The 17,883-nt window shown below is 50.2% G+C and overlaps 1 protein-coding gene across 14 annotated transcripts in view; it reads left to right on the top strand.

Annotated features, from left to right (window-relative positions):
• WNK2 (WNK lysine deficient protein kinase 2) overlaps positions 1 to 17,883 on the top strand; it is a 139,560-nt gene that overhangs the window by 99,821 nt on the left and 21,856 nt on the right. For 11 of the 14 annotated variants that reach the window (XM_073021439.1, XM_007969785.3, XM_007969784.3 and 8 more), the window contains exons 20-24: positions 8,245 to 9,077; positions 9,435 to 9,504; positions 11,742 to 11,830; positions 11,924 to 12,612; positions 16,934 to 17,148. In XM_073021439.1, coding sequence (XP_072877540.1) covers positions 8,245 to 9,077; positions 9,435 to 9,504; positions 11,742 to 11,830; positions 11,924 to 12,612; positions 16,934 to 17,148 — 1,896 coding nt within the window. The remainder of the gene's footprint in view (positions 1 to 8,244; positions 9,078 to 9,434; positions 9,505 to 11,741; positions 11,831 to 11,923; positions 12,613 to 16,933; positions 17,149 to 17,883) is intronic. The other 3 variants (XM_037998634.2, XM_037998633.2, XM_007969777.3) reach the window with 3 other exon arrangements.

The raw sequence follows: 17,883 nt of genomic DNA, 5'->3' as shown, positions 1-17,883 counted from the left end.
AAACGGCTCAGGTGTCCATCCTCCACATTTCTTGAGTTGAAATGTGTAGCTGATGAATGCTTTTGTGTTAATTTCATCTTCATTGAAATCAGATCCTTTCCCCAGGATTTGAGGCTGGGGCTTATTTTCTTCAGCACCGTGAGGACAGCACTATTTCTTGTCTACCGGCATATGTTGTCTGTACTGTGGCAGAATCTTCCAAACCTTTAAAGAACCTGTTTTTTCTCTAACATTCTTTGAATTTTTCCACCTGCCTTTGTGAAACACTTTGTGGTTTATTCATACACTGTAATGCTACTCTGCAGTAAAAAGGAATCAATTGTTGATACCCATTGCAGCATGGATGATTTTCAGAATAATTATGCTGAATGAGCACAAGAAAGAATGCTTGCCATGTGACTGGATGTATATAAAATTCTAGAAAATGCACAGTTATTTGTGGTGGCTGAAAGCAGATCAGTAGTTGGGAACAAAGGCGTGGCAGGAAAGGAGAGGGAAGAACGGATACAAGGTTCACAAGGAAACATCCAGGAGGGTGATGACTATGTTCATTGGATTGATTGTCACGATTTTACTTATATGCCTGTGTCAAAACTTAGATATGTGCAACTTACTGTAGCAATTACATGTAAATAAAGCTATTAAGATCCAAACAGCAGTAACAGAGCATGCCAGCAGAGGTTCCTGATGGTGGAGTTATCAGACTGAGAATTAAGTTTGCCTACTGCATTAAAAGAGACAAATGACTAGATTGAAATTTTTGTCAAAGAATTAGAAACTATGCCCACCCCCCCCCAAAAAAAGAGCTAAATGGAAGTTGTAGAACTGAAAAATACATTAGTTAAAATTAAGACATCAGAGGATGGTTTGTACACTGCCAGAGAGAGAATCAGCAAGCTAAATACGTAGCTCTAAAGAAACTAAAGTAAAATAAGGATAATGAAAACAGTAGAAAATAGAAAAGAGGTGCTAAAAATATAGAGGTTACAGTGAGATGGTCAAACACATCATGTAATCGGAGTCCCAGAAAGCAAGAGAATGCGGCAAAAACAAGTTTGAAGAGATAATGCAGAGAATTGGAAGGCTTGAAACCACTAATTCAAGAAACTTCCAAACTCTGTAAGTTAAAAAATAAATCCGCACTTACATATATCATAAAGTGCTGAAAACCAAAGGCACATGGGAAAATTCAAAGGATGCCAAAGAAAAAACAGGTCCTTTAAAGGTTTGGAAGCCCCTGTCTCAGTACAGACAACATATGCCAGTGGACAAGGGATAGTGCTATCCTCGCAGTGCTGAAGGAAATAAGCCCCAACCTCAAATATTGGTGAAAGGATCTGACTTCCGTGACGATGAAATGAAGAGAAAAGCAGTCATCACCTTCACAGCTCAATTAAAGAAATACTAAAGGGAATATTTTCAGACAGAAGAACAGTGACTGCAGATGAAAGACCAGAATGCAGGTAGGAACAAAAACTGATGGAATTATAATTGTATGAGTACATCTAAGTGAATTTTGACTGGATGTAAAAAATAATGTCTTGAGGTTTAAAATGTTTGGTATGTTAAAATGCATGAAAATGGGGCATATTTATCAGGAGGCAGGAAATGCACTTAAAGGGCTCCAAGATTCCATGTTGCCTGGGCAGAGAGCCAAATCAAGAATGCACATGATAGTCTCTAGAGTAACCCCTGTGAGACTCGTAGAATAGCAGATAACCTCCACACTTGCGGTGGAGGGGGCAGGCGGGGAAGGAGTTTTTTAAAATATGGCAAGGAAGGAAAGAAACAGAAACACTGAACATGGAGAACACATAGAAATCTTTAGTAAGATGCTAGTTTTAACCCAAGTAGATCAGTAATTAAATGTAAATGGACTGAATCTCAAAGATTCTCAAAAGTGAAAAAAAACACAACAGACTAAAACATAACAGTATAAAAATATTAAAAGTAAAAAAAAAAAAAAGGAAAGAGTACACAAATACTAACCTAGGGAAAGCTAATGTCTATATTTTTATATCAATGTAGATTTTAAGGCAAAAACGTAATGGTGAAAGACTCAGCTGGCCAGGAGGATACAATAATTTAATGTTTGCTTACGTTTAGTAATAAAGCCTCAAAATGCATAAAGTAAAAATTAACACAACTAAAACAAATGGAGCAATTTACAGTCCTCATGGGATATTTCAACTTTTGGAATAGGGAGACACTCAGTAGGGATAGAGAAAATTTCAACCACAGAATTAGTATCTTATATATACAGGACACTGTACTCAGCAGCTGAAGAATACACTATTTTTTCATGCACACAGCGTAATTTAATTTTTAAGGTTTAATTTTTAACCTTACGCAGACCCAAAACAAATCTCAACAAGTTTCAAAGAATCAAAATCACTTGATGCATGCTTTTGATTAAAGTTGGAAGTAAACCCGAACTCATTAACTAGAAGATAACTAGAAAATATCCACATTTGATAGTTAAAGCAGTGCATTTATAAATATCTCATTAGGCAAAGAAGGAATTACAATGGAAACTAATAAAACATTCTGAATGATAAGAACATCATGCTAATGAAAATATTACATACCAAAATTTGTGAGATGCAGTTACAGCATATTGAGCAGAAACTTTGTAGCCTTTAAATGCATATATTGCACAGGAGAAAAATCTGATAGTAATAAAAGTATTTACTGCAAAAAGTTAGCAAAAGAGAAAATGGAACCCAAATAAAGGAGAAAGTAAAATAGATAAGAACATAAATTAATGAAATAGTAAACAAATATACAATAGAGTATCCACAGAGCTTAGCAATGGTTCTTTGAAAAGGCTCATAGCATCAGTAAGCCCCCTGTGATGAGACTGACTAAAGGAGAGAGAGAGAAAATACATACGTAATCAATATTAGGGATGAAAAGGTAGGGGACACTGCTACAATCCTATAAACATTAAGACAAATATAAGAATGTGAAAATTTCTTTGGATTGTGTCTTAGGGAACTACAACTTACCAAACTTATTGAAGAAGAAATAGAAAATCTGAAAAGCGCTATAAGCATTAAAATGTCAAATCAGTCATTAGAAGCCTTCTCATGTCTACCCTTCCTGGTGGCAAGATTGCTGGAACAACTCAGAGTGTATAGTCTTTCAGGTTCAAGTGCGGGCAGAAAATAGAGACCCTTTTCAAAAGGTTTCATACATCTGGCCCTGACTCCCATTATGCAGAACAAGGACACATTCTCTAAAGCAGTCGTGGCTAGTGACTGGAATCCACGCTGACTTGTGCCCAAATTGCAGGCACAGCCCTGGAGTTAAAGTAGGTGACAGTTGTTCCCAGGAGGAAATTCGGAGTGGCACTACCCAGCAAGGAAGCAAATGGATGCTGCATAGTTTAAAAAAAAAACAACAAAAAAAGAAATGTTCACAATAATGAGAAAGATGGACTCACTCAAATGTTAGGGAAAGAGAAATCATAGTTGAAGAACAGGCAGTGAGAAAGAAATCAGGCACATAAGTTTGGACGCCTTGGCCTCCATCTAAGTGAGTGTCCACACACACAGGTGTGTATAAGGGGAAGAAAACCTTGCTATAAGGAAAAGTTTCAACTTGATAGCTTTACCACAGATACTTAAGAAATAATTCTGATCTAACCCAACATGTCCAGAGAACAAAGAAGCTTGTTTTATCAAACTAGCATAACTCACACAAAAATCTGACTGAGAACATTATAAAATAGGAAGATAACAGGTCAGTCTCTCCCTGTCCCATCAGCACTTGCAAAAATACTAAACAAAATAGTAGCAAATTAAATCTAGTGATACATGAAAAGAGTATGTATGACAAGTTACTAAGGTGCAGTGATTTCAGAATGCAAGGTTGGTTTAACTTAATTTGAATAAACAATTTATTCACTATGTCCCAATAGATGGGAAATTCTATTTTTACAAAAAAAAAAAAAAACAAATATTCTTAATGGTGAAATGTGGAATGCTTTCTCTTTGAGATGGGGAACAAGATAAGGATGCCCATTCTCACCACTTCTAGTCAGTAACCTGTGTCCTACATATTGTAGGGGGCGGTGGGGGTTGGTGGGCAGGGGAGGAAGGAAGGGGCAGAGGTAAAAAGGGAGAAAGAAAAAGAAGGGAAAGCAATAGGATTGAAGAAGCCCAGGCCCTGCCTCATGCAGCTAAATCTGGATTTCTGGGGGTGAGATCCAACCTGCAGCCCAATTTAAGAGCCAATGCCCTGACCACTTTTTGTAAGTATATATAAGGAAGTGTCATGGTGGTGTCACAATCACTTTATTTTTCTTTTAAAGAAAATGCTATTTATTTCTAAACAAGGTCTTCCAAAGAAAATGTTTGCTTATTTGAGTTGATACCAACTTGAGGTTGGTGTTTTTCTATTATCTACTCCAATATCAACTACTTTGTAAATGGAAATAAATACATAATGTATGCCACATAGTAGACACTCAGCTGAATGATTGTTCTGATCAATATAATGCTATATAGTGTTACATAAAAGGTAATATTCCTTTTAGCATTACTATTTTTTGTTAAAAATTTGGACAGAACAAGATAACTCTTCTTGGACTCAGAAGCTCTACCTATAAAATTATTGGGCTAAATAGCAGTTATTTCCAAGGAATACATTTGCTAAAACTCTTTCTATTTTGAAGTAGAAATAATCGTGGCCTTTTGGTAACACTGTAATTTTGTCATTTTGCCTCAATATCTAATAGTATTAAAGCAATTACTGGTTTAAAAAGTGATAAGGATTGGAAAGGAAGAAATAAAACTATCACTGTTTGCTGATAACATGATTATATACATAGAGATTTAAATTTGCAGATAAATTAGAATTAATAAGTTAGTGAAGTAGCTACAGGCTGCAGTTATCTTTCTGTATACCAACAACAATCAGAAAATAAGGAATATTGAAAAAATTCAATTTATATTAACACAAAAATGCCAAACACCAGTGTATGAGTCTAACAAAAAGTATGTAAGATCTGTATACCAAAAACTATAAAACACTGAGAGAAATTTTAAAAAGAAATGAGTAGGAAGATATGTACCATATTCATGGACTGGAAGATTCAGTATTATAAAAACTTCTTCCCAACTAGGTCTGTAGATTCAGATTCTAACCATTTCTAAATAAGCATCAACAAGCTGATTATATACTCTTTATAGAAATGCAAAAGCCAGTCAAAACCAAGACAGCTTCTAGGGGAAGGATATCATTCTCCTAGATGTTGTGACTCGTGTAAACCTGGAGTCACAGAGACAGTCTGGTCCTAGAACAAGGACAGAGACATTGAGCAATGGAGTCAAGACAGCTCAGAAGCAGGCCCACATCTTTGGACACGTGGTTGACAAGAAAGGTCTGATTGCCAGGCAGTGGAAACAGGATGGTCTTCTCAACAGAATGAGTTGGGACAGTAGGCTGTCCACACAGGGAGATGACCTCACACCACACACAAAACTCAGTAACAAGTGGCTTGTGAATCTCTAAGAGGGAAAACAGTAAAGTTCCTAGAAGTAATAAGAGGCAGTATCATTATGGCCCCCACGTAGAATATACATGTTCAAGTTCCACAAAATATGCAAGTGGGAAAGACTGGCTAAAAATTGGTTAAATTTGACTGTATTAAAATCAAGAACTGTTGTTCATCAAAAGACACCACTAATCGAGCCCATAGGCAAGTCACAGAGCGAGAGATGTCTGTAGTACAGATTGCCCCCAAACAATTCTCTACCCAGCGTCCATGAAGAACCACAAATTAAAAAGAAAAGAATGACAGCTCTGTAGAAAAGCAGGAAAGAGACTTGAACAGGTGTGCCCTGAAAGAAGATACCCAGATGGCCAGTGAACACAGGAGAAGGTACTCGATTGAATTAGATATTATCAGGAAAATGCAAATCAAAACCACACTGAGCTATCACCTCACACCTGTTAAGATGGCTGCTCTCAAAAACAAAGGACAGCAAGTATTGGCTAGGATGTGGAGACAGGGCACCTTTGCGCAGTGTGGTATAAATTAGTACAGCCATTATGGAAAACAATGTGGACCTTCCTCAAAAAATTAAGATAGAACTGCCATATGATCCATCAATCCCACTGCTGGGTATATATTCAAGATAATTGAAAACAAGGTTTGGAAGAAGTATCTGCTCTCCTGTGTTCACTGCAGCGTTATTCACAATAGCCAAGATATGGAAACAACCTAAGTGTCTATTGACAGAGGAATGGATAAAGAAAACGTGATGTGTTTGCACAGTGGAGTACTATTTAACCACGGAAACAAGGAAACTGCCATTTGCGACGACATGGATGAACCTGCAGGACATTATGCTATGTGAAATAAGCCAGGCACAGAAAGACTACATGATTCATTCCTCTCATGTGCGGTATCTAGAACAGTCAAAGCCAAAAACAGTCAAACCAGAGAGCAGAATAGAAGTTGCCAGCGGCTGGAGGGAGAGGGAAGCGGAGTTACCAAGTTCAGTGGACATAAAAGTTTCAGTTGTATAAGCTGAGGAGGCTCTAGAGCTTTGACACACAACATCGTGCCTATAGCTATAATAGAGTATCGTGCTTTTAAAAATGTGTTAAGACAGCAGATCTCATCTTCAATGTTTTTTCCACAATTAAAAACAATAATGAACCACAATGAGACGCCATCACACGGTCCTAGGGGTGCTCAGAGGCTGCCGATGGTGGGGGCATTGACTCCGCTTGGGGAAGCAGCTTAGCACCCCTACATAAGGCTAAAGGGGATCAGTGACCAGCAGCTCCCCACTGGCGTGTGCCTGACGGGACATGGGCCCGCGCACACTGTGCCTCAGTTTTAGTCGTGGTCCCACCCGGCCACAGCCCAGCCAGCACCAGCACAGAATGGATGTGTGCATCGTGGTGCAGTTGTGCAAACACAACAAGGACACATCTCACACACACAGGTGAGAGAGCCCAGGCACCAGAGAATAGAGTACCATTCCATTGATAGAACATGCAGCCCTGGACCATGGTGTTTAGAGAGACAAATGGTAAGGTCGGAAAGAAGAGCAGTGGAGGAAATGCTTGTCAAATTAGTTTACCTTTGTTGGGCCAGGCCGGGGATGGGGGCCAGGGGAGTCTGGGGGCACAAGGGAGGGCATCAGGGCCCTAGTAATCTCCCCATTCTTACCTTTTATTTTTTAAACAGTTTTCTTTTTTTGTGTGCATTTTCTTTGTGTGTTTTAAAAAGACAAAGTGGACTGGGCATGGGGGCTCAAGCCTGTAATCCCAACACTTTGGGAGGCTGAGGCCAGCGGATTGCTTGAGCCCAGGAGTTCAAGACCAGCCTGGGCAACATGGTGAAAGCCAGTCTCATATGAAAAACAAAAATTATCCAGCTGTGGTCCCAGCTACAAGGGAGGCTGAGGTGGGAGGATTGCTTGAGCCCGGGAGGCAGAGGTTGCAGTGAGGTGAGACTGCGTTACGGCACTCCAGCCTGGGTGACAGAGCCCAGACCGTCTCCAAAAACAACAACAACAAAAAGGTTGGGTTGCAAGTAAGGAAAACTGGGCTCCAAGGCCAATTAAGTTTGAGAAACACTGTCCTGCCACCTCTCAGATGCCTGCAGTCCTTGTGAGCCTGGTGGAGGCTCCGTGAGCTCCTGCACAAGGCACTGTGGGGTTCTGGATTCCTCCTACAAGGTCACTGACCAGCCCTGGCTGCGCTTCTGACCATACCGAAGACTGGGGGTCTGAATCTGAAGGCTCCAGGCTCCTGCGCACTCCTGGGCATGGAAGTGTGTACAGCTCACTACTTAAACTCTAATTTTTAAATTTCATTGAATAACTTCTGTCCAGTGCAAGATAGACAAGAGCCGTATCTTTCCGGAGCTGTCCGCGCGGGTGACAGACAGATGACAGGCAACAGCTGCAGCTGATGGTCACATGCTGCAGAGGACACAGAAGGAAGGGTGGTGCTGGTTCAGCTGCAAGGGACACTGTGGGAACCGGGACCTGGAGTTGTGAAGCTGGTGGCTCAGCGACCTGTGGGAGGGGTTACAGGAAGCAGCAGCCGGAGCTGGGCTGAGCTGCAGGCAGGCAGGAGCCTGGTGTGTCAGGAAACAGAGAAGACCAGCACGCTGGGGCCATGGCCAGGCCGTATAAGGCATCTTTTTAGCCAGGGAAGAGACAGGTAGATAGGAACTGGAGTACCCTGGTACAAAGGCATTTTCCCCATTTCTTCTAGATCCAGCGCCCTATAAAGACCAGCTGTCCTCAAAGGAACAACCCGGCTTTCTAGCCGGTCAGCAGCTCCTGAGCCAGGCGGGCCCCAGCAACCCTCCTGGGGGACCCCCAGCCCCTTTGGCCCCCTCCTCCCCTCCTGTGACTGCTCTGCCCCAAGATGGAGCAGCTTCAGCCACCAGCACCATGCCAGAGCCAGCATCAGGAACTGCCATCCAGGCAGGGGGTCCAGGGACCCCTCAGGGGCCGACCAGTGAGCTCGAGACTTCTCAGCCACTAGTGGAGACTCACGAGGCCCCACTTGCTGTGCAGCCCGTCGTGGTGGGCCTAGGACCTTGCGCTCCAGCTGCAGAGGCCGCCTCAACCAGGGAGGCCAGTGCCCTAGGGGAGCCCCTGCCAGCTCCTGCACCTGAGCCCAGCCCCCACAGCGGGACCCCACAGCCCGCCTTGGGTCAGCCCACTCCCCTGCTTCCTGCCTCAGTGGGGGCTGTCAGCCTGGCTACTTCTCAGCTCCCAAGCCCACCCCTGGGACCCACCGTCCCCCCACAGCCACCCTCGGCCCTGGAGTCTGATGGGGAAGGGCCGCCCCCCAGGGTGGGCTTTGTGGACAGCACCATCAAGAGCCTGGACGAGAAGCTGCGGACTCTGCTCTACCAGGAGCACGTGCCCACCTCCTCAGCCTCAGCCGGGACCCCTGTGGAGGTGGGCGACAGAGATTTCACCCTGGAGCCCCTGAGAGGGGACCAGCCCCGCTCAGAGGTCTGCGGGGGGGACCTGGCCCTGCCCCCAGCGCCTAATGAGGCGGTTGCCGGGCGTGCCCAGCTGCCCCAGCCCTTGGTGAGTAACTGCCTTGTCCCAGAGACACCGCCCTGGGTCAGGGGCTGGAGCCCAGGCGCGAGCCCGGGGGTGGGCAGGCATCTCGACTATGCAGAGCCACCCTCACTCAGGGCCTGTCCTTCTCTTGGTGTCCCACCCATGTGTGTCTGACTCACCCGTGCATGTTTTGCAACAAGTGGCCCCTGTTTGGGGTCATGCTAGTGCAGTGTCAGGTGACACAGCCCCATCCATGCACACAGAGGGGCTGGGACAGGCCAGGGGCAGCTTGAGACGAGGGGAGTGGATTTGCAGATACAACTGCTGAGATGCTGACGTGTGAGTCTCACAGCTCTTCTCTTTTTGTGTTTCTTTCTCCAGGTGGAAAAGTCAGAACTGGCCCCCACTCGAGGGGCTGTGATGGAGCAGGGCACATCTTCGTCAATGACAGGTAACAGCTTCCTGCTGAACCCTGCGTTCGCAAGGTGCTGCCCAGCTTCCTTGCCCCAGAACCTTCTGCATCCACATCCTCATCTTTCATCTTTTAAGAGATAAAAGCATTTCTTAAAGATCCTTTTATCTGTAAGGGATCCTTTAGCATCTAGGGTGGGGCCCAGACACAGCAGGAGCCCGTCATGATTTAATTCAAGCTTATCCAGCCTCTGGCCCGTGAGCTGCATGTGGCCCAGGATGGCTTTGAATGGGCCCAGCACAAATTGGTAAGCTTCTTATGAGCTTTTCTTTTTCTTTTTTTTTGCAATTTTTTTTAAAGCTCATCAGTTATTGTTAGTGTATTTCATGTATGGCCCAAGACAATTCTTCATCTTCCAATGTGGCCCAGAGAAGCCAAAAAACTGGATGCCCCAGACTTAATTAAAACCTACAGAGTTCTAGCAGGAACACTGCTAACACTCCAGAGAGAGGAAGTCCTCCGGAGAAATGGATAAAGCCCCGGTTGGTGGGTGCTGGGATGTTGCAGGGACTTGTCACAGTTCCTGGACTCTTCAGTGGCTGAGGGTCTGCACACGTTCCAGTGGATCCACCCCAGCCCTTGCTTTTCTTCAGCAAGGTAACAAGATGCCCACAAAAACCCAGGCTTACTTCAGCTAAAGCCGAGCAGTGCGGTGGGGGGCACTGTGACTGCTGGGAGCGCCAGAGGCCAGGGCAATCCCTGAAGACCTGGTGCAGGTGCTTTCCCTTGTGGCTCCTGGCTGCCACTGCGTCTCTGTGGAAACGCCTTTGCTTTGCTTCTCATTTCATTATCTGCCTGCCTCAGTGTCCCTTCTAAGGGAGCTGGACTGATCTTGTGAGGTCTGAGCTTCCTTCTCAGCCCAGGCTTTCTTGGGGTATGGGCACAATATGAATCAGGATTCCCATGAGCCTCCTCACGGAAACCTCAGTGCACATCAGCCGCAGGTGGGACCCTGTAGTCCCGGGCCACGTTTATTTCCAGACTTTAAGAGGGCTTATGGCAGCTGGCACTGGGGTCAGATGCTGTGTACTCAAGGAACTGGTGATGTTTAGCCTGAGGAAGATGAGGGACGGGGCAGAAGCAAGAGTGTCTTCACACAAGGGTGGAAACGAGAGGTGGTGTTGGAGTGCCAGCCCTTACCACGCTGGGCTGTGTGTGGCGCTCCTCTTCCTTTGGCCTCGTGCTGTGAGATGTGTCCGTCCCATGGGCCCCTTGGGCAGATGAGCAAACTGAACTTCAGTAACTTGCAAATGTTATAACTTGTACTCCAAGTCCATGCTCTTTCCAAAGTGCGGAACTCATGGGGGAAGCTCCAAGGAGACGGATTCTAGTTTGGCAATAGTGACCTTTCCTGGCGGTTGGAGCCATTTAGAAGTGGAGAGAGTGCGTTTGACAGTGAGCCTCCTATCCCTGGAGGTGGGCACGGGGATGTGAGGAGGGGAGTCAGGTGTTGCCCATGGGTTGGGGACGCGTGATAGGGACTAGATTTGGTCTCCTTGGGAATCTGATTTGGGTGTTGTTCCCTTGTGGGTTTCCAGTGGGGTGTGCAAAGGAGACGTGTATGTGTGTGGGCGGCCCCAACCTCCCTAGAGACTCCGTCTGCCCCGCCACCTTTCCCGCGACCCATAGGTCTGGCTCATGCCCTGGCCTGCCCACGAGTTTCTTTTGTCACATGAAGGTCTCAGCTCAGGCGAGGCCCCCATGTCAACTTGCTTGGCTTTTCTGGTTGCCTCTTCACGGCAACCCTGGGAAAGCTGGTCAGAAATAGCTCCCTAGACGGTGAGCACTGAAACAGCTGCAGGTGCAGTGGGCGACAGTTTTTGAGACATCCTGGGAGCAGGGCTGGAACCCGGCCCCGTTGATCTGTGTTGTGAGACCCTCTCACATCAGACGGTGGGGCGAGACAGGGTGCTGGCCTTCGGGTGCACAGAAGGCCTGGCTGCACGAGGGTGCCCGGGGCTGACGCCTCTTCTCTTGCCCAGGTGTATTGGGCATCTGTCATAGAATGCCATAGGGCCAAGACATCATGGTGTATTTTCAGTTCCCAAAACTGCTGTGAGCACCCACAGCTGGCTCCTCCCAGTGCCCACTCCCGTTGTCCTGCCTGGCTGGCAGCACTCCCGTGGGATCACTTTGGGCTGCTTTGGGTCAGCTGTGAGCCATCTCTGCCTCTTCCTCCTCCTTCAGCCCCAGTAACGTTTCTGATGTTCCCACAGCAGAGGCCTCTCCCAAGAGCATGTTGGGCTATGACAGAGATGGAGGGCAGGTGGCCTCAGACTCCCGTGTGGTCCCCAGGGCCCCCCAGGTAAGGGCGACTGGACGACCCCCTGGCTGGTTGGCAGGGTTGGCTCTGTGCTGATGTTCACATGAAACCTCTTCATCTCCGCTTTTTCCCAAGGATGTACCTGCTTTTGTGAGACCTGCACGCGTGGAGCCCACAGACAGGGATGGTGGAGTCGCTGGAGAAAGCTCAGCAGAGCCCCCTCAAAGTGGCGTGGGCATTTCCACAGCAGGTGGCCAGGCCAGCCACCCCCAGACACTCGGCGCTCGAGCTTCGGGGTCCCCTCGGAAACGTACAGAGCAGCAGGATGTCAGCTCACCAGCCAAGACTGTGGGCCGCTTCTCGGTGGTCAGCACTCAGGATGAGTGGACCCTGGCCTCCCCCCACAGCCTGAGGTACTCCGCCCCTCCCGACGTCTACCTGGACGAGGCCCCCTCCAGCCCCGATGTGAAGCTGGCGGTGCGGCGGGCGCAGACGGCCTCCTCCATCGAGGTCGGTGTGGGTGAGCCCGTGTCCAGCGACTCCGGGGACGAGGGCCCTCGGGTGAGACCCCCGGTGCAGAAACAGGCGTCCCTGCCCGGGAGTGGCAGCGTGGCCGGCGACTTCGTGAAGAAGGCCACCGCCTTCCTGCAGAGGCCTTCTCGGGCTGGCTCGCTGGGCCCTGAGACGCCCAGCAGGGCAGGCATGAAGGTCCCCACGATCAGCGTGACCTCCTTCCATTCCCAGTCGTCCTACATCAGCAGTGACAACGACTCGGAGCTCGAGGACGCTGACATCAAGAAGGAGCTGCAGAGTCTGCGGGAGAAGTAGGTCCTGTGGACGGGAAGCGCCGCCCCCTATCCCGGGCTGTGGCACCACTGTTGTGAGGGAACCCTGGCACTGGGGCTGAAGTCCTGGCCAAGCAGCGCCCGCTTGGAGCTGCCAAGCAGGTGACAAGGGAGTGATGAAGGCTTTTGTTTTTGAGACAGTCTTGCTCTGTCACCCAACCCGGAGTACAGTGGCGCAATCTTCGCTCGCTGCAACCTCCACCTGCCAGGTTCAGCGATTCCCCTCCCTCAGCCTCCCGAGTAGCTGGGACTACAGGTGCCTGCCACCATGCCCGGCGGATTTTTGTATTTTTAGTAGAGACGGGTTTTCACCATGTTGGCCAGGCTGGTCTCAAACTCCTGATCTCAAATGATCCACCTGCCTTGGCCTCCCAAAGTGCTGGGATTTCGGGTGTGAGCCACCAGGCCCGGCCTCCCTGTGGTTTCGAGTAGGCAGTCTCCCACTCAGAGTCCTCCGGGCTGGACCGGCCACCACCTTGCTGTCCGCCTGGCTTCTGGCTTGTCTGGGTGCCATGCCTCCTGCTGCCCTTGGGGGTGTGTCTTGGGGGATCACTGAGGTGTGTGTCTTCCTCACTCTCTCTGCCTCTCATCTGTCTCCTTCCCTCTTTCTTCTTTTCTCCTTCTCTCTCTCTCTCCCCCACCTTTCATTCCTTCTCTCCCTGTCTCGCTTCCCCTCACTCTCTGTCTCTGCCACTCTCTCTATTCCTATATGTCTCTCCTTTCTTTGTCTCTGTGTCTGTCTCTCTCTCTCTCTCTGTCTCTCTCTCCCCCTCTTTCTCTTCCTCTCTCTTTCTCATTGTCCCTTTCCCTCATCCAGCAAATATTTATTCTGTCTTGCTGCAGCTGGGGGTTACTGAGATGTCCTTCGGGATGGGAGGGCTGACACCAAATTCACCAGTGCCTGAAGGCACGTTTGTAAGTCGCGTCGTGTTGGAAATCACAGGCATAGGTGGGAGGAGCCATGCACATCTCCTTTCTCTCCTACGAACCCTCTCTGCACAGTGTGCACAGGGGCTAAGAGACTGTCTGCCCAGGCTGGTGGGGTGGTCAGTGCCGTGCATTGAGGATATAGTGAGTGTCTGTGTGTTCGTGGAACTGAGGAGGGAACTGGAGCTGCTGGGAGAGGCAGGAAGGCAGGGATGGGTGGAATCACTGCTGATCTTAGAGGCATCCAGGAGGGTGGCCCCCACTGGCCACACATGGCCCAACAGATCCTTGGTGGAGGCCAGAGAGTGGATGGGGCCCAGGTGGGCATGACCTAGAACCTTTTGGGATAGAGGGCAGCAGATCCTGGGCACGTTTGCTCAGCAGGAATGTCACCCTGGGGAGACAGTGGTCAGAGTCAGCAGGAACAAAGGGCAGCTGAGATGTTGCCAAGCCACAGCCCAGCTGTGGCTGCTACGAAGAGAGGCTTGTAGGGGACAGGAAGGTGTGGATGTGAAAACACTGGGGAGAGGAGCTGGTGTAGGCTCTGAAAGCCTGTATCCTGGGTGACAGGGGCCAGGGGCCAGGAGCCAGAGACAGAGGGTAGAGATAATGGGGTAGGGACTAGAAATGGCAGAAGTGGTTGGGAGCCAGGGGCAGGTGGGGCCTAGGGAACGGGCAGGGAGAGGACCAGAAGGAGAGCGTTCCAGGAGCCTAAGAACAGGAAGGTGGATGCTGGGAGGGCTGTGGAGTCCAGGGGGAATTGGGAGCTATTTAGGAGAGGGTGGGGTAAATTTTTAGCCTCAACTGGGAATTGAGGTGACTTGGCCTCTGATAGGCAGTAGCCAGCAGCTCCCCAACCTTACTTTCATTTGAACCCTCTGAATACCGAGGTGCCCGTGCCTCACTGCAGCATTTCTGCCATGAGCGTCGGGGTTTCCTAGCACTCCAGGAACCCTGTGCTGAGCCCAGGCTGCGCTTTCAGATGCCCCAGGCTGCAGGGCTCTGTGGTGAGCAGCCCAGGGGCAGCTTGGAGCAGTCAGGGCACCCCCAGTGTGGCAGCCACATTGCATTCTGGGACCGTGGGAGCTGGGCCATGTGGGTGCGGCCTCGGAGCAGAGCCCCCAGCCTGGATCAACTCCAGCCTAGATAAGACGCTCCCCTCCCCACACAGCCGTTCCCCAACCCTGGGGCAGTCAGCACTCTCTTGAAATAGTACTCCCTTCCAGAAGATCATCAGATGCCGTGTCTCCCTGGTGTTTGTAGGGAGAAAGCCGTTTGGAGTTTTGTTTTTATTTATTTCTTTTTTTTAGTAGAGGAAGTCATTAAAAAAAAAAAAAAGCCTATGTGGCGGGTGTTGAAATTCAGGAGTAAAATCAGAACTTGTTTCCTCATTTCTGACCTTGTGAACTACCTGTTTTCCTTGTCATCAAAGGAAGAGGAGGGGCACTTGGGGTGAAGGCAAGGGTTTACAGGCCTCCAGCCAGGGCCCCTGGGGGTGGCCTTGGGCCTTGCAGAAGCTCAGAGCACTGTGATGCAGCAGGGAGGCCCAGCTCCTCCCCTCCCCATCCTCTCCTCTCCATCCTCCCCTCACCTTCCTCCCCTCACCCTCCTCCCTTCACCTTCCTCCTCTCTTCATCCTCCCCTCACCTTCCTCCTCTCTCCATCTTCCCCTCACTTTCCTCCCCTCTCCATCCTCAACTCACTTTCCTCCTCTCTCCATTGTCTCCTCTCCATCCTCTCCTCACCTTCCTCCCCTCTCCATCCTCCCCTCACCTTCCTCCCCTTATCTTCCTCCCCCTCCATCCTCCCCTTACCTTCCTCCCCTCTCCATCCCCCCCTCACCTTCCTCCTTTCTCCATCTTCCCCTTACTTTCCTCCCCTCTCCATTCTCAACTCACTTTCCTCCTCTCTCCATCCTCTCCTCTCTATCCTCCCCTCACCTTCCTCCCCTCTCCATCTTCAACTCACTTTCCTCCTCTCTCCAGCCTTCCCTCACCTTCCTCCCCTCTCCATCTTCCCCCCTCCTTCCTCCCCTCACCATCCTCCCCTCATCTTCCTCCCCTCTCCATTCTCCCCTCACCTTCCTCCCCTCTGTATCCTCCCCTCACCTTTCTCCCTTCACCACCCTCCCCCACCATCCTCCCCTTGCCTTCCTCCCCTCTCCATCCTCCCCTCATCTTTCTCCCCTCTTCATCCTCCCCTCACCTTCCTCCCCTCTCCATCCTCTGCTCACCTTCCTCCCCATCCATCCTCCCCTCTCCATCCTTCTCTCACCTTCCTCCCCTCATCTTCCTCCCCCTCCGTCCTCCCCTCTCCATCCCCCCCTCACCTTCTTTCCCCTCCATCCTCCCCTCACCTTCCTCCCCCTTCATCCTCCCTTCTCCCTCCTCTATCTTCCCGTCCCCCTCCTTCCCCTCCATCCTCCCCTTTCCATCTTCCCCTCACCTTCCTCCCCTTGGCCTCCTCCCCTCACCTTTTTCCCCTCTCCATGCTCTCCTCTCCATCCTCCCCTCATCTTTCCCCTTAATCCTCCTTTCTCCACCATTCCCTCTCCATCCTCCCCTCACCTTCTTTCCCTTCCATCCTCCCCTCAACCTTCCTCCCCTCTCCATCCTCCCTCACCTTCCTCCCCTCTCCATTCTCCCCTCACCTTCCTCCCTCCATCCTCTCCTTCCTCCCCTCACCTTCCTCCTCCTCCTCCATCCTCCCTTCTCCATCCTCCTCTCTGCATCCTCCCCTCACCTTCCTCCCCCTCCATCCTTCCCTCTCCTTTCTCCCCTCACCTTCCTCCCCCTCCATCCTTCCCTCTCCTTTCTCCCCTCTCCATTCTCCCCTCACCTTCCTCCCCTTGGCCTCCTGCCCTCCGCATCCTCCCTTCGGCCTACTCCCCTCCGCATTCTATCCCCCTACCTTCTTCCCCTCTGTTTCCTCCCCTCTGCATCCCTTGGCCTTCCACTCTCTGTTTCCCCCATGGAGGAAGTAACACACATTTGCCTGATAAACAGGCAGTCTCCGGTGCCTGGACATGCTGGTTTTCCCTCGCCTGTGTTTGTGTTTGGGACTTTCATTGTAAGTATCAATGGAAGCGTTTTGAGTCTAGGTATTTGGAAGTTTGAGGCCCCTTAGTCTGGCCTGTGCCGTTGGGCACATCGATGCCAGAGGCCCCCCACCTTGGCACCTCCCCATTTAGATGTGAACAAACAGTGTCATTTTACAGCCCCTGTGTGGCGCTTTGAGTGGTCCAGGCCAAGGCACAGGCGGGGCGCCTACCCTGCACTCCATGTTCTCCCACGGCGCCTCCCTCCTGGAGGGGCTGGCGGTATTGGAAACACCGAGGAAACCCAGCGGCGCTCCCTCCTGTCCCCTCCTGCAGGCACCTGAAGGAGATCTCTGAGCTGCAGAGCCAGCAGAAGCAGGAGATCGAGGCTCTGTACCGCCGCCTGGGCAAGCCACTGCCCCCCAACGTGGGCTTCTTCCACACGGCACCCCCCACCGGCCGCCGGAGGAAAACCAGCAAGAGCAAGCTGAAGGCGGGCAAGCTGCTGAACCCCCTGGTGCGGCAGCTCAAGGTCGTGGCCTCCAGCACAGGTCGGCCTCCGGGCGCAGGGCTGGGATGGGAGCGGGCCTGGGGACCCCTGAGTGAGCCTGGGAGGTAGTCTCCGTGCAGGTGTGACACCCTCGGACCTCGAAGACCACTCGGGGGTGTCTCCTTATTGAATCTCCTTTCCCTGGAGCAGGGGAGTCATTGCAGCATGAAGGCAGTCCTGGTCCTCTGTCCTCATGCAGAGAGAGGGGCAAGGTCCGTGAGTGGGCAGGGGCTGCTCAGCGCTGGGCCTGAGCCCCTAGGCTGCAGGCTGTGCCAGGGAAGCTCAGGCTGCCCTCCCTCACCTGCTCCTCTGCAGGGCACTGCGTGGATGGATGGCGGCTGCTTCCTTTGACCCATTTCTCGGTGTGTGCCAGCCAAGCAGCTGTCGTTAGGGGCCGGGGAGGACGGGAGGACGGTGATGATCTCCCAGTCTTGTGAAAGCTGACACCTAGTCCTGGAGTGGCACTGTCCTGGCCCCAGGCAGTCACCAGCCCACATCCCTGCATGTCAGGGCTTCCTGAGGCCTGCTGAGCAGCAGTGCAACCTGCTTGCTGGTCGAGAGCCCTGGCACTCTGGGCTGGAGCCCCTGTGAGCCCAAGTCCCCAAGCATGCCAGGCAAGCCACCGTAAGCTCACTGTAAGCCCACAGCCTTTGGGGTACACATCCATGAATTATACCCATTACACGAATTCAGAGACAGTTCCCAGAGCTAAGGGAAGACTGAGATGAGAAGTACA

This window comes from Chlorocebus sabaeus, chromosome 12 (genome assembly GCF_047675955.1).
Source record: "Chlorocebus sabaeus isolate Y175 chromosome 12, mChlSab1.0.hap1, whole genome shotgun sequence".
Taxonomy (NCBI): Eukaryota; Metazoa; Chordata; class Mammalia; order Primates; family Cercopithecidae; genus Chlorocebus; species Chlorocebus sabaeus.
This window is presented reverse-complemented; position numbering and strand designations above follow the sequence as displayed.